The sequence below is a fragment of the Tenrec ecaudatus genome, chromosome 10, assembly GCF_050624435.1.
Source record: "Tenrec ecaudatus isolate mTenEca1 chromosome 10, mTenEca1.hap1, whole genome shotgun sequence".
Taxonomy (NCBI): Eukaryota; Metazoa; Chordata; class Mammalia; order Afrosoricida; family Tenrecidae; genus Tenrec; species Tenrec ecaudatus.
The window spans coordinates 115,683,761-115,698,122 of record NC_134539.1 but is presented as its reverse complement, the minus strand read 5'-3'; the positions used below and the strand labels follow the sequence as shown (position 1 = coordinate 115,698,122).

General features: G+C 58.5%; 1 protein-coding gene across 2 annotated transcripts in view; it reads right to left on the bottom strand.

Annotated features, from left to right (window-relative positions):
• The window catches only part of RHBDL3 (rhomboid like 3), a 45,782-nt gene extending 33,947 nt beyond the window's left edge, over positions 1–11,835 (bottom strand). Inside the window, exons 1-2 of one of the 2 annotated variants that reach the window (XM_075559250.1) lie at positions 11,725–11,835; positions 10,260–10,283 (exon numbers count right to left, since the gene is read on the bottom strand). In XM_075559250.1, the coding sequence (XP_075415365.1) occupies positions 10,260–10,283; positions 11,725–11,835 (135 nt within the window). The remainder of the gene's footprint in view (positions 1–10,259; positions 10,284–11,724) is intronic. The other variant, XM_075559251.1, reaches the window with a different exon arrangement.
• Positions 11,836–14,362: the final 2,527 nt, after the last annotated feature.

The following is a 14,362-nucleotide window of genomic DNA, read 5'->3' as shown; positions in this document are numbered from 1 at the left end:
TAGGAGGGCAAGAGCAGAGCCTGGGAACAGTGGCCTGGGGGGAGGGGAAAGGGAAGACAGGGAGGGTCGGAGAGCAAGTGCACAGAAGCAGGGACACCCCTCACCCCCAGGGAAGCAGAGGACTTCTAAAACAAGCTGCATCTTCCCGCCGGGCTAGCAAGGAACCCCGGCTCGAATTCACCAGTGAGTGGATTCTGAGTGTTGATGGAGCAGAACTGCCCCTTCGGTCAGGTCTTGTAGCTTGCTGTCTTTAGCGGCAAACAAGATTGCCAGCTCTTTCTGCATCGGAGAAGCTGGTGGGCTTGAGGTGCAGCCCTTCAGGTCAGCAGGGCTCTGTCGGTCACCAGCTAGGACAGGTGCGTTGAGGGAAGTGGCCCCTCTCCCAGCCCTGCTGTCTCATGTTAAGCGGGGTGAGTGTGTCCTCGGGTTGTGGTGGGCTGAACCCGGTGGAGAGCACCGCGGCCGTCTACGGCCTGGCAGCACAGGCTCAAAGGCCACTTCACTGGCTGGCAAAACACAAGCGCAGGGGCCACTTCACTGGCTAGCAAAACACAAGCGCAGGGGCCACTTCACTGGCTAGCAAAACACAAGCGCAGGGGCCACTTCACTGGCTGGCAAAACACAGGCACAGGGCCACCAAGCCAGAGCTGGGCCTCTCTGGAGTCCCCCCAGTCTGCTGGGTGGGTGAGGTGAGACCAGCACCGCAGTTTGGGGTATTAGGGGAAAGGCCACCTTCTCAGTAAGGCCCCAGGGGCTCCCCTGGGTATTCTGTGTCTGGACGGGGGAGCCCCCACTGGGTATGAGGCCTGGGCTGGGTTCCGTTGAGGCAGTTGCCTGGGTTGGCAGGGGGGTGGGAAGGGTGGTGGGGGTGGGGTCCCCGCCAAGGAGGAATGGGAGCTGTGTATGGTGGGGGGAGAGGGAGCAGGCTGTGGAGGGAGGGGCCCAAGACCAGATTCAGCCCATATGGAAATGGAGGGTGCTGACCTCAGGGATGCTTAATCCTGCAACACCCAGCCCGCTGGCCCTTTAGCCCTTAATCCTCCAGGTGCCACCCACCTCCTGCCACAGCTCTCTCATCTCCCCCACCCCAGCCCTTCCTCCCTGTCATGCTGCCACCAGGGGCTCTGGGGACAGATCCGTTAGCCACACTGCCTCAGTTTCCCCACTAGCCACAAGGAACTCTTCCCTCCCGTCTCAAGGAGATGGGAGGGAGTCCACACGTACCCCTGGGTGTATAAACATACCCTTTCCAATGGGGGGGGGAGCCCTGGTGGCAATGTGGGCCAGACACAGGCTGTCAACCACCAGGCGCTCCATGGGAGGAAGATGAGGCTGTCTGCTCCCATAAAGCTTGGCAATCCCAGACACCCTAGGCAGGGTTGCTGTGAGCTGGAACAGACTCGATGGCTGGCCATGAGTGTGGCTGCATACACAAATGGGAGCTGGGGAGAGGGAGACCCACAAAGCCCCTTCCGTGAGAAACGGCATGGGCCCCCTCGTTAAACCTCCGGGTGCCCTCTTGGCACAGTTAACGGCTTGACTCCTACCAGGAAGTTGGTGTCTCCCACCCACCAGCGGCCACTCAGAAGACAGGCCTGGCCACTTGCTTCCGAAAGGGCACCCAGCCTCGACACTCCGACAGAGCAAAGCCCTCGCCTGCATGTGCGGTGTTGCTAGCAGCCAACTCAACTGATCAGAACAGTGTTGAAACCTCACAACCACCCTGTAAGGTAGATTCTATTATTAGCCCTGCTTTACCAGGGAGACAGCAAGGCGCCGAGAGCCCAGCTGCCCAAGTTCAAACAGCTCGCTGGTAATGGGAACAGAGGGGCCTGGAGCTGGAGGGGTCCCTGCCCCACCCTCTCACTTATTCATTTAGCAAATACCTGTTTGGGATCCATTATGGGCTGGCCACTGTGTCCATCTTACAGATGGGGAAACAGAGTCCCAGACTGAGTTAGAGGTCATGATGGGAAGGTGCTGGGTTCCCCTGCTGCGGTGGCTGGATCCAGCCCTGAGCTCCCTGGCTTTTGTTTGGCCTATTCTGGTGGGTATCAGACAGCCACAGGCTCCGCCCCCCAGTGTGTGCTTAGTGGAACGCCAGACCCTACGATGGCGTGAGAAATCGGGGTTCCATGGAGCTCTGGTGGAGTTGGACTGCTCGCCTCAGAGTTGGCCGTTTGAAACCACGAGGCCGCCCGCGGGAGAACGAAGAGGCCTTCTACTCCTGTAGAGAGTGACAGTCTCAGAAACTCAGCGAGGCCGGGCAGTTCCACCCTGTCCTGTAAGATGGCTGTAGGGTCCCTCTGAACTGGAATCCATTCAATGGCAGTGGGGTCTTTGAGGCTGCATTAGAAACCACGGGGCGCTCTGGGGCAGAACGACAGCGCACTCTCCGGTAAAGAGCGGCAGTCTCAGGAGCCCATGGGGGCAGTTCCGCCCTGCCCTGCAGGGCCACTGGGAGTCGGGATCAACTCGAGGGCAGTGGGTTTAGACCCTGGTCCTACAGGTTTGGAGAAACCCTCTTGGGGGCTGGGGGAGCTGCGAAGTCTGTCTGATTTAGTTCACCCCAGCATGTCCCAAGCGCACTTGATGATTGGTCATCGTGTTTTTCATGAGAGGAGCCAGAGCTTGGATTTTAGCCACTGGACTCGCTCTTTAGCAGCGTGGGGAGTGAGGTATCTGGAAATCCCCTCCCACCTAGCTTGGAGGCCAGGTGGCGCCCACTGCTCTCAGTCCGGCTTTTGTGCAAGAAGCTTACTTCAGTCCTTATCTGTTAAATGGGATGGACTGTACGCACCCTACCATGAGCTCCGCCCCAGCAAGGGCTCTGGGGACAAGGCCTGTATCCTGGGGACAGCAGGGACTGTGTGCTCCTTTTGTCAGGGGTCCTGAACCACCCCTCTTGTCCTTCCCCCGTGTGGCCAGGAGCCCGGGAAGCGCCACGGATTAAGCCCTGTGCTTTGGAGCTAAAGGTCAGCTCCTCAAACACACCAGCTGCTCCACCTGCTTCTGTAAAGATGTGCCGCCCTGGAGGCCCTGCTGAACAGTTCTGAGACGTCCTTTAGGGTCACGGTAAGTGGGAATCGACTTGACAGCAGTGGGCTTTGCGTGTAAGTGGCCACGGGCCTTCGGGGTGGCTGACACTTTGCCGGAATCATTCAGCAAAGCGAGTAGTCTGTAGGATCTAGACCTCAGCCAGAGGGTTGACTGAGGACAGCAGGCTCTGGAGAGGCAGGCGGAGGAATCATTGACTGGTCTAATGGGGCCGCCAAGTCTGAGCTCTCAGGGCACAAGCCCCGCCGCCCGCAGGAGCTGAGAACTGCCTGCTCAGCACCCAGGACAGCAGCGCCACTTCTCCCTCCTAGCGCTGCCGCCGCCGCCACCACCACCACCACCAGTCCGCCACCAGGCTGACGGGCCAGCAAGCCAGGCAGCACAGGCTCTCCGGCTCAGAGAACACACACTGGAACGAGTCTACTGGGTACCCATCATGCACGTGGGATCTGCACAAGCCCATCCCCACAGCGTCCCTTGCTTTCTCTTCTTTGGTCCTCTCCCCAGAGTGACCAGGACCTCCAGGAGATGTGTGGACCCTTTCAAGGACCCTAAAGTTGTCCCCTTGGGCCAACGAACCAACGGCTGTCCCGGAGGAGCCCTCTGGGGTCCAAGAGTTCCAGCCCCATCATCTTCCCGGGGCCCTACCAGGCCTGAGTACATGCTGGGCCAGGGCCTAAGGTACTGGCAGCTGTCCCTCCCCACTTGGGGGAGGGGGCTTCCAGAGCTCATCTGCTGTGCTGCATTGTTACCCCAGCTTCTGAGCAGAGCAGAATTAATGAGGCGGCCCAGGGGGTTCTGGCTTAGCAGAGCTGTCCCCACCCAACAGCCTGGGCCCACAAGGGCCTCTGCCCATTCATGGACTTTTTTTTTCTTTCCATTCATGAACTTTTACAGCCCAGTAAATGAGGTCCAGGCCTGCAGCTGCCCGAGGTCTGGAGGCGCAGCTAGTGGAGTAAGAACTTGCTCTCCCAGCTCCTCTTCCTAGCAAATGAGGATGCTCATTCATCCCGTTTCCCACCCACTCCTGGATCACAGTGCCCCCACACCACCCCTACCCCTGTTCACATATAGCCTATTTTTTTTTTAGCCTATTATTTCTATTCGTGCACCAAAGGAGTACAAGAGTTAACTCCAGGGAGGAAAACCTGTGGGCTGCTCTGGTAAAAATGACACTCCAACTCTGTCACATGGGGTCACCGGAAGCAGAAAGTGGGTTCAGGGGCACTTACTAATGACAACATCTCTACTCCAGCCTACAGTATCACTGGGCCCCTGTCCAGGAAGGAGACAGAGGCACCCAGAGGTGAGCCACTTGCACAGAGGCAGGAGTGAGTACTACAGATAGCACTTGGCCAGCCCCAAGGCCTCGGGCCTTCCTGGGAAGGAGAGGCCGGTTCCTGCAATCTGGATGGCCATCCCTGGGGGCCCCAGTTCCCCTGGGCTTTGGCCAGGCCAGCCTTTGGCAGCTGCAGAGCCTCCGTGACTCCAGGAATCCCCGATGGATTATTTCTGTCCTTTCAGCTGCCACCGCAGGGAGAAATGGGGACTTCTCCCAAGGGCCCCAAGCCAGAATCCCGAGCATCCCGCCTGTCAGACAGATCTGGGGCTGGGGTGATGAGGTAGGCTAGAGAAGCCGCATCCCTGCATCCCTGGGTCCCCAGGCCTGTGTCTTGGGCAGTCAGCATGCACCCAGAAAGCCACAGCCAGCAATGAGGGGGGGAAAGAGGTCCCACCTTTCCCTGGAACACCGGAAGCTGAGGCTAGTGGACAGTGAGGCACAGGCAAGGGTCACTTCTTTCCAGCTGGCCTGTTCTCCTGCTCCCTACAAGATCTCACCTGGGAAGATGCTACTGACCACCCCCTGCCCCTGCCTGGATGGCCTTGAGGCACCTACAAGGCTCCATTCCAATAATGCCCTTGCCTTTGCCCTGGCCAGACTCTGAGGGGGCGGGGAGTGGGGGCGGTGACTCAGAGGAGGCCCCTTGGGCGCCCAGAGCAGACCTAATGGCTGTGCTGACTCATTGCACCCCCCCACCCCTGCAGCCGCCTGGGTAATGGAGCCGAGTCACAGCCACACAGCCCTGGCATCTCAGGGGAGCGGCGAGGTGGGGGTGGAAGGTTAACTGTGAGCAGGAGGGGCAGCGCACATCCGCCCCATCCCCTGCCCTTCAGCCCAAAGCCATTTCCTCTGCTGTTTCTCCTGGCAGCTTCCAGTGCCCTGGGATACAGAGAGCTCAGCGGCCCAGGGCAGTATGCACAGAGGGAAGCAAGGTGGGCAGGATGAGGGGAAAGGTGGAGGTTCGAGTCGAGCCTGAGGCACCATCGGAGAAAGGCCTGGCATTTCACTTCCCCCAAATTAGGCACCCAGAAGTCCACGGTGCATGGTCCCACTTGGACACATATAGGGCTGGTTACTGATCACCTACCCCGTCACATCTGTGGTCTTTCTGCCAAATGCAAGGAGCCCAAAGATTGGGAGGTAGGATAAGCCCTGTTTCAGAAGCACGCGAGCGTGCGCACGCGCATACACACACACACCCTTAGAGGATCCTCATTTGCCTGGGTGTTTTTCTATAAGCCACCCCCCGGCCTCAGTTTACTCCTCTGCAAAGAAGCGAGAACATCCCTCATCTCCCATGGCTGTGGCGAGAACAATATAAGATGATGGACCTGCGTCCATGGAGTAGACATTGAAGATTGGTCATCATCTCAAACCTGTATCCTGTGTGAAAACAGCTGGGGGTGTGAGGGAGGAGGCCGCCTTTGTCGTTCACAACCCCAGCTCTGCCTGGACTAGCTTCTGTAACACAAGACGGTTAGTGGTCTGCACCTCACCATCAAATGCTAAGCCACAGTCCAGGCAGAATCCACCTCCCATCGGGACAGTGGGCAGAGGGAGGCTGGCCCAGCCATGCTGGTGGCCAGTTGCCTGGTTCTCAGGCCCCCTCTACTCCACCCTGCAGGCAGACAACCCTGCAGGCAGACAAGCCTGGTGAGCAGAGGGGAATGCTGGGGCAGCGACTCTCCTCCAGGCTGCCTTTGTCCAAATTCTCCTCTCCTTCCTCTCTGGACAGCTCTGGGGGAAACTTGGCTTTCCTTCCAGCTTCCATCCCAAAGGCGGCAGCTTGTCGAGGAACACCCAGAAAGAAACTTTAAATCCGAGATCTACCATGAGTCCCTGCTTATTTCGAAAAGAGTGTTGATTTCTTCAAATTCCAGAAACATGGCAGCCAGACATATACAAGTACTCACTGCACCCTGGCCTCATATTGCACCCACGCTGGTCTCAACCGTCGTCCCATCAGCCCTGTGGGGCAGGTTTTATTATAGAAGGTTTACAAAGAGGAAGACTGAAGCTTGGAGAGACTGACTGGCTTGTCCCTTGCCACACAGCTCATAGGAGCAGAACTGGGGCATAGTCTGTGCCCTTTCTACCGAAGGACCCCACTCACTGGCCCTCGTCAGTCCAGGGTGCCCAGTGGTCAGTTGGAAGCTGGCAAGGCCTGATGGCAGAAATGCTAGTCAGTGAGAGAGCTGGATTCTAGTCTGCCAAAGGACCTCGGAAGGTCACTGACCGGTGGCTTCAGTCCCCTCATTTGCAAAACAAGCAGATGGGCTGGGGGTGGGGCGTGGGGGGATGCTCCGGCTGACCCTTCCTGGACCTTGAGCTGGCAGCAGGCCTAGAGGGGCCAATGTGTGAGGTGGCCCGAGCCAGGGCCTGTCCCCAAAGAAGTTATTGTAGCCCAAGTCAATGCACCTGTCATTCAACTGGTGATTTCCTTCAGTGTCTGTGAACCTATTCTGGACAGGAGGCAGGCAGGCGGCAGGCTGTCATGGCCCTACTGCTCAGCATCTTTGGGAGTGGTCAGGGATGAAAGAGGGAACTCCAGCAAGACTGATGGGGTCACTGGGGTCAGGGCAGGAGAGAGAAGCTGGAGGCCAGTCCATAGCCTTTATGGCCCCCAGAGACACTTGATAAGAGACTGGGGGTGCAGAGTCCAGGGGGAGTTAAGCCCATGGCTTTGTCCCTCTCTTCAGCTAACCATGTGTTGGGGGGAAATGGCCAATGCAGCAGCCTCTGGGGCAGGGGTGTTCTCTGAGCTTCATGGCTAATCCGTTCAGCGCTGCCATCTGAACCTCTTTTCAGCTCTGAGGGCCCCCTTAAGCCAGCACGCAGAAGGACTGCAAATGAGGTGGACTTTGGGGTCAGGTCAAGGGAAGGCTCCCAGGCTGCGGGTGGGGAATCCTCTGGGTGTAGGAGCTATTCTCTCTCCAGAATTCCAGCTTGGGGAGAAGCTGGTCTAGGGAAGTCATGCCTTCCCCTGGAGACCTGCTCTCAGAGCATCTCTTTGCTTCTTCCCAGCAAATTCTGGTCCCCAGTCAAGAGACATTTGTGCAGCATCCACTGGGTCTGTAATCTTGTGAAGGGGGCTTCCACTTCTGCTTAGTCCCCACAACCACCCATGAGTGGTTAAGAGATTCTCATTCTTAGATTATAGATGAGAAAGTGGAGGCTCAGAGAGCTAATGTAACCTTCCCCAACCACCAAGTCAGCAAGATTTGAACCCGGGTCATCTAACTCCAAGTCCAGGATTCTGCCCTCAGGTGCCCACCTAAGCTGGTTTATGCTTTGTTTTAGGCAAGTGTTTGTATCAACTATGATTCAGTGTTACGGTAACTTTATGATCTATGGAAACATTAAGATCTTAAGGATATGAAAGGGAAACTCTAATAAGAAGAAGTTCAAGTAGGAAACAGATGCATGGAAAATCGAGAGGTGGAGCTGAAGGCTTTCAGGATTCTCGGGGATTTAAACTTCTGAGACTCATATGGGAAGTTGGTGAAAGGCCAGGCATAGACTGGCCCTGCTGAAGCTACCAAATTCCAGGGTTGTCTGGGTAAAATTCCAAGGGACTTGGGCCACCTGTTTTCTTTACCTGCAACTTCCATAAAACAAGTCTCTAGCCATGTAGTTGAGGTATGACCACATGGGGCAACAAGACCAAAGTCATGGCTTCTAGTTGGCTTCCCGCTTGGTCAAAGCTGCTCCATCAAGTGAAGAACCAGAAGGGATGGAATGAGTGGTCTAATTCACTGGAAGACCTCAAAGACGAGCCCTGGTGGGTTCCCGTTTGGAAATGGGTGACTACTAGTATCCCCTTAGCCCAAGAAGGCTAGATATCTGGGATGTCTTCCAGCTTGAGGAAGAGAATGGTCTCCTGATGATATAAGGCCTTCTACCCTCTCTGTAGCCCACCAACTCCCCCCTCCTCCCAAATCTCCATACTTTACGTTTCCTGCATTCACCCAAATGGGTCATTTAGAGAAAACACACACACACACACACACACACACACACGACAAACTGACAGAGGAAATAAATCAAATGAGAAAGAGAGATCCAGGCAGAGAAGAGACATACTTTGTTCTAGGTTCTGATTCTAAATCTGGCAGGAGGTGTGAAGGGCTGGCAGCTTGGTGGTGATGGTGGCAGCACCGCCCAGCTTGCTCCTGCCTCAGGGCGGCAGGCCAGCAGCCTCTGTGCTCTGTGGAGCCAGAGGGAGAGTGGTGGCACTCAGGGGCCAGGGAGAGCTGTTGGACCCTCCAGGACCAGAGTCAGTGTGTGCTCCACAAAAGGCAGCCAAGCCTCAGGGGTGAATGTGAATGAGCCACACCCCCAGATCCCTGTCCTGGACCGGCCATATCTTCCGTGCTGCAGTCCCATGCTGTCAGCCCCACTCTTGGCACCCGCACTTGGCTGGCTCCTCAGACTGAAATTGTCGGTAACCAAAGCAGTCATTTTTGCCAATTACCCCCACCACGACAATTTTCCCTCTTCCTCCCAGGTCCCAAATCTGGGGGCTGTGTGCGGTCCCACTCAAAGTTCCTCTCAGCTGTCACATGTTGGTACTTCCCGCTGTCAATCAGCTCGACCTGCAGTGACGTATGGACACCTCACAGAGCGTACAAGGCCAGGCAGGATCAAGTCTGATCATCTGCTCAGATTCTATGGTGATCCCATCCCCTGTCCCTCCTCCTTGGCATTCTCACTGTCCTCCTCCAAGTTTCCATACACCGGGCAGAACCCTGGCCAGTCTCTCTCCTCCTGGCAGCCCATCTCCCCACTACAGCTGAATCTTTCCAACACCTTCCTTGGATCAAGAAACAATCTGTTAAAAAAAAAACAACAACAACCTAATTTTCAAACGTTTCCCTTGCCTACAGCAAGATACAGTCAGATCCAAGCTATGTCCGCAGCTTCATCTCCCACTCCAATCCCAAAGGGTCCTTCCGGCCAAACCAGACTGATCGCTTGGCCTCAAGCCATGCTTCCCTTCACTGGGACACCTGCTGCTTCCTCTTCTGCAGCAATGGGACAGGCAGGGAGTCGGAAACACAGCAAGACCCAAGCCAAGCAGCAAGCTAAGAAGAGAGAGATTTCTTTGCTGCGAGCCAAATGCCTGCCTCCAAATTCAAAAGCCAACTCTACAACTCAACCCAACTCACTGCCATTGGGTGGATGCTGACTCCTAAGCAACCCTACACGTCTGGGTAGAACTGCCCCAGTGGGCTTCCCAGACGGTGACTCTTTACAAGAGCAGAGAGCCTAGCCTTTCTACCGCAGAACAGCCCTGATTTTGAACTGCCAACCTTACTTTAACCACGATGCCAATACAAGGCACCACATTGCCACTCCATGTCATTTTCCTTCTGCGACTTCCTCACACCCCTTGACCCCTACTACAGAATTAAAAAGTGGAATCAGATTTCAAATGGGCACCTAAGGAAGTCAGAGGTTGGCCACCGGCCTTTGGTGATGGGGGTCAGAAGGGATGGAGTGGGGTGGGGGAGGTCATTAACCCAAGCCCTTCTCCCACCTTCGTAGTCCCTTCCTGCAATCCGCTGGCACAGAGCAGCAAGTGGAATATGGTTAAAGACCCACATGGCGCAGCGGAGTCGGAGTCGGAGTCGGGGTAGAGGAGGGGGGAAGGGTGGGGTTCGGGGAAGCCCACCACCTCCTCCTGACGCCAGGAGAGGGGAGCGGTGAGAGAGCGCGTTCAGCGAGAGGTCCTAAGCCACACCCCCAGCTCACGTCACCGTCTCCGGAGCGCAGAGCTAAGGGAAGCCCACGCAAGCAGGGAGACTGGCTGTGAGGAGGGCTGGAAGGAAGGGAAGGGGAGATTTAACTGCTCACATACCTGATCAAATAGGACTTTCCAGTGCTGGCAACGGGAGGCCATGCCGGAGAAGAGAAAGCGGAGAAAAAGAAACACAGACTTATCACCAAGGCCTCTGTAGCCCTCTGATGTTGCCGACATGGACTTGCCGTCCTAGCGGCCCAGGAGGCCTTGCCAGGCCGGAGGGATCCGCACTAGAGAGCAGAGAAAGCGTGGGAAGAGCTCGGCCACAACAGAGGCGTCTACACTGAGCAAAGGCAGGGGACCCCGGTTGGGGCGGTTGGAGGGTGCTCCCCAGTTGTGGGACAGGCAGGTGGAGGGCTGAGCGGAGCAAGGGCGAATCTCAACAATGAGCACATAAAGCGGTCCAAACTCTGCCAAGTGCTACTCTGCCCTCTAAAGCTCACGTCCGCGCTGCAGCCAGGCCGGGCAATGCATGCCCCCGAGACATTCCACTAGCCCCTGCAGCAGCCATGTTTCATCTGCTAGGGACCAGGGACACCCCCCACACACCCCTCAGGAAAACTCGCCCCCTGCAGAAGCACTAACATTTTGCCTGCAGTTGGCTGGGGTGGGGTGGGGGGGTGTCCCCAGTTTCCTGAAGCCCTCAGCCCCAACCAAAGCTGACTATATTAACAGGAGACCCTAGCGGAGGTTTGAGGTCCCGAAGGAAGTCAGGGAGATTTGAGGCATTCCCAGCTTAGGTTCTGCGATCTGAGGCAGTCTGGCTTCACCCCCACCTCCCCATCCCGAGGGAGTGTGCCTGCCCAATGTGTCCCCTTTATTTGCAGGTTAATCCCGGAAGGGAGAAGCTTAAGCAACTCCAGTGCCCAGGACTCCCCCGACTGGAGGAGGCGGACTCTGACAGCAGATGGCAGGGAAGCCCTTTGGGGCAACCCTCCCTAGCCTTGCCCAGGGGACTGTCCCCAGCACTTGGACTCCTGGGTTCCCTTCTGAGAGCCAAACCGCCCAGCCCCACCCCCACCCCTTCCCTCCCTCCTTCGGCGGGACAGGGGTCAGCTTGAATTTCAGTGTCTACCCGGCATGTGCCCGGCAGTGCTAATTCGCGAGCGGAGAGAGGGGTCCAGCCGGGGGCCGGGGACTGCAGGTCGCGAGTGGGAGGGGAGGGGGAGTCACTGCTGTGACGCGGCCGCCTCTGCGGGAAAACGCTGTGTCCCGGGCACTGCACCAGCCGCGGGGAGGGGGCGCGGGCAGGCGGCTGGTCCCCGGCGCGGCGCCCGAGCTGCGGTTCCGGAAGAGCGTCCCGCTGGGAAGCCCCGGAGCCCCTGCGGGGGTGGCGCGCGCGTGCGTTTAGGGGAGCCCGGCCCCTCCGCCCCCTCTCGCCCGCGGGGACCCGGCCAATCCGGGGCGCTCCCGCATCACCTTGAAACCTTCAAATGGCCCCGCGGGGCGAGACGGGGGCAGCTCCCCACGCCCGCAGCCCCCCCCCCAAGAAAGTTTGCTCGCCCGGGACGGGGTCACTCACATCTTCGGGCGCCGCCGGCAGCGGCTCTTCGGCGTCGGGTTCCAGCTCCTCGATGCGCTCCGCCTCGGCGCAGGCGGCCACTGCGGGGCCCGGGCTGGGGTGCTCGCCCATGGCCCCGGCGGCTCCGGGGCGCCCGGCGGCGGCGGGGCTCGTTCCGGGGCGCCGCGCTAACTTTGCGCCGCGGCGGCCGCTCCGCTCCGGGGGCTCCGTGCGCGCCGCGCCGTCTCCGCGCCCGCCCCCATGGCCCCGGCCCCCGGGACGTCCGGCCCCTCGGCCGCCAAACTTCGCGGCGCTCGCCGCCCCGCCGGCCTTCCCCTCCGCCGGGGCCCCGCGCCCAGCTGGGAGGCGAGGGCGCCCTTGGGCCGGCCCGGCCCGCCGCTCTCCTCGCTCCCTTCCCGCTTCCCGCGGCCCCCGCTCTGCGCCCGAGTCTCCTCCTCCCCGCGGACTCCTCGGGGGCGGCGCGCGGGCGGGGGCGGGGCTGCTCGCGGGGACCGCCGTCCCCCCCTCCCTCCGGGCGCCACCACTCGGGCCAAATCGGTCGGAGCGGCGCGGCCGGGAGAGAGGGGTGGGCTGCGGCGAGGTGGACCGGGAAGTGGCTGCAGGGCCTGGGGCGGGCTGCGGGCTGCGCAGAGCCGGGCCCCATCCCCACCAGCAAAGCCCGCTCCGGGACCGGACCGGGGCTGGTCTGGCCACGCAGGCCCGGAGGGAGCCCTGTCTGAGAGGCGGCGGGTGTGCGCGCAAGGCCCGACCAGGTCTGCGCTTGGCTGGTAACCTGGGGCAGACCGACAGTGAATTGGGTGGGACAGGATGCGCGGAAGACGAAACCCCCGCGAGGCTAGAGGGTCTGGGACTTGGGAAGCCGCCCAATGGGTTAGTGTTCAGAGAAGGTGGCGTCGGGACCCCAGCCCCATGCTATATCGCACTGCCTTCCACGCAGGGCTACTCGGTGAAAGTCAGCCCGGGGAAGCGCCGCGCTGCGCGACAAAGTAAAGAAGGGACGAGAGGGTGCTGTCTTTTGAAGAAAAACAAACTGAAACGGATGCTTGTTCCTGCCGCAAAGAGCCCCTAAGGATAGATCAACTTCCAGAGCAGACGTGCCCGTCTCAGCAGTGCCAGTGGCTGGCTGGGACAGGTGCCCAGCTGTCCCCAGCAGGTTCACGGGCTCATTCCTGGTGAGTCCATAGCCAATCCCAGTCAGTACCAAATCAGCCAGCCCCCTTCCTCTCCAACACCCACGACCGCTCTGCCTCTCGGTGTCCAGGGCTCCTTTGCACCGTGAAAATTGCCCTGAACGCGCCCATCTTGCTCAAGCACCCATGTTACCCCAGCCCCAGGATCCGACCTGTGGTCCTCCTCCGCTCCCACCCACCCCCACCCCGCAATGACCGCTCCTCCAAACCACGGAGGAAGAAATTAACTCTGTCCTAATTAGGTGAATTTTTCTACAGACACCAATTTCCATCTCAGTTTCAGAGATGTGTGATCATTTCGACTATTTTTGTTTCTCGCTCCTTCCGCCCAGCGATTCCTACTCTACTAACAAGTCAAGATCCTGCCAAGATTTCCTTGTAAATAAAACTGTCTGCATAGGGTGTGATTTTGAAAACAGCCTCCAGGGGACACAAGACAGGTTGAGACCTTTGGAGAAAGAAAGGCAAGGAGGCTCTGGGGCCCTCACTAGCGGCCCCGCCCCCACCCCCACCCATCAGGTACACGACCACAGATGGACCGATTCTGACAGCTTCCTTTCTGGGCCTGGAGAGGTGGACCAGGAAGAGGAGCCAGTGAGAGAGGGGCTTCACAACCTCAGCGGCTCTGCCTTGTTCTGACTCAGGCTGCCCCTTGGTTTCTGCCTCTTTTCCGGACCACATAGGGACGGACAGTGGTTATCAACATCTCCAAACTCTGCCACCCCCTCAGGGGCGAAGGGCCTCAAATCTAGTTCCAGCAGCATTTATGAAGCACCCACTCAAGTGTCAGAGATGAAGCTCTGGGAATGCAAGACCGATGTGACCCAGCCCCAGCCCTCCGGGAGTCATTTCATTGGACGTGACAGCCATGCTCAACACAAGCTTTGGGTCAAGGGAAGGCTGGGGAGGGGGGTGGTGGAAAAAGAACCATCGCAGATTTAAAAAGAATTTACTCAGGCAAGGTGGAAAGGTGAAGGGGAGGAAGCGATGTGGGCAGAGCTGGCATGTGAAGCAGCCTGGTATGGGACGGAACTCGTGCCGGTTTGGCTTGACTGGACATTAGAACCAGGTGTGCAGTGCAAAGCACCCAGCGCGGAGAGGAAGGTTGTGGAGGGCGGCGAGCTTGGACTCTGCCCTCAGAGGAGTAGGGAGCCGTCGGAGAACTATAGGTAGAAGAGCGACTGTTTGTAAAGGTTCCTCGGACTAGTGTGGTGGATGTTGGGAGGGGGATTGCATAGGGGGGGTGGGGGTGGTGGAAGATGCTGTCCAGACCCATAAACTTCGAAGGGATGGCCATGGCCAGGTTACCAAATGGCTTTTGTCTCACAACCATCTGAGACTGAGGCCTGCTCTATGCCATATTGGAGGTACAGGAAGGAATAGACAACAGTCCTTTCTCACTTTCACTGAATACTGCCAGTGGCCAGGCGCTCATGGGTGGGCCCCAG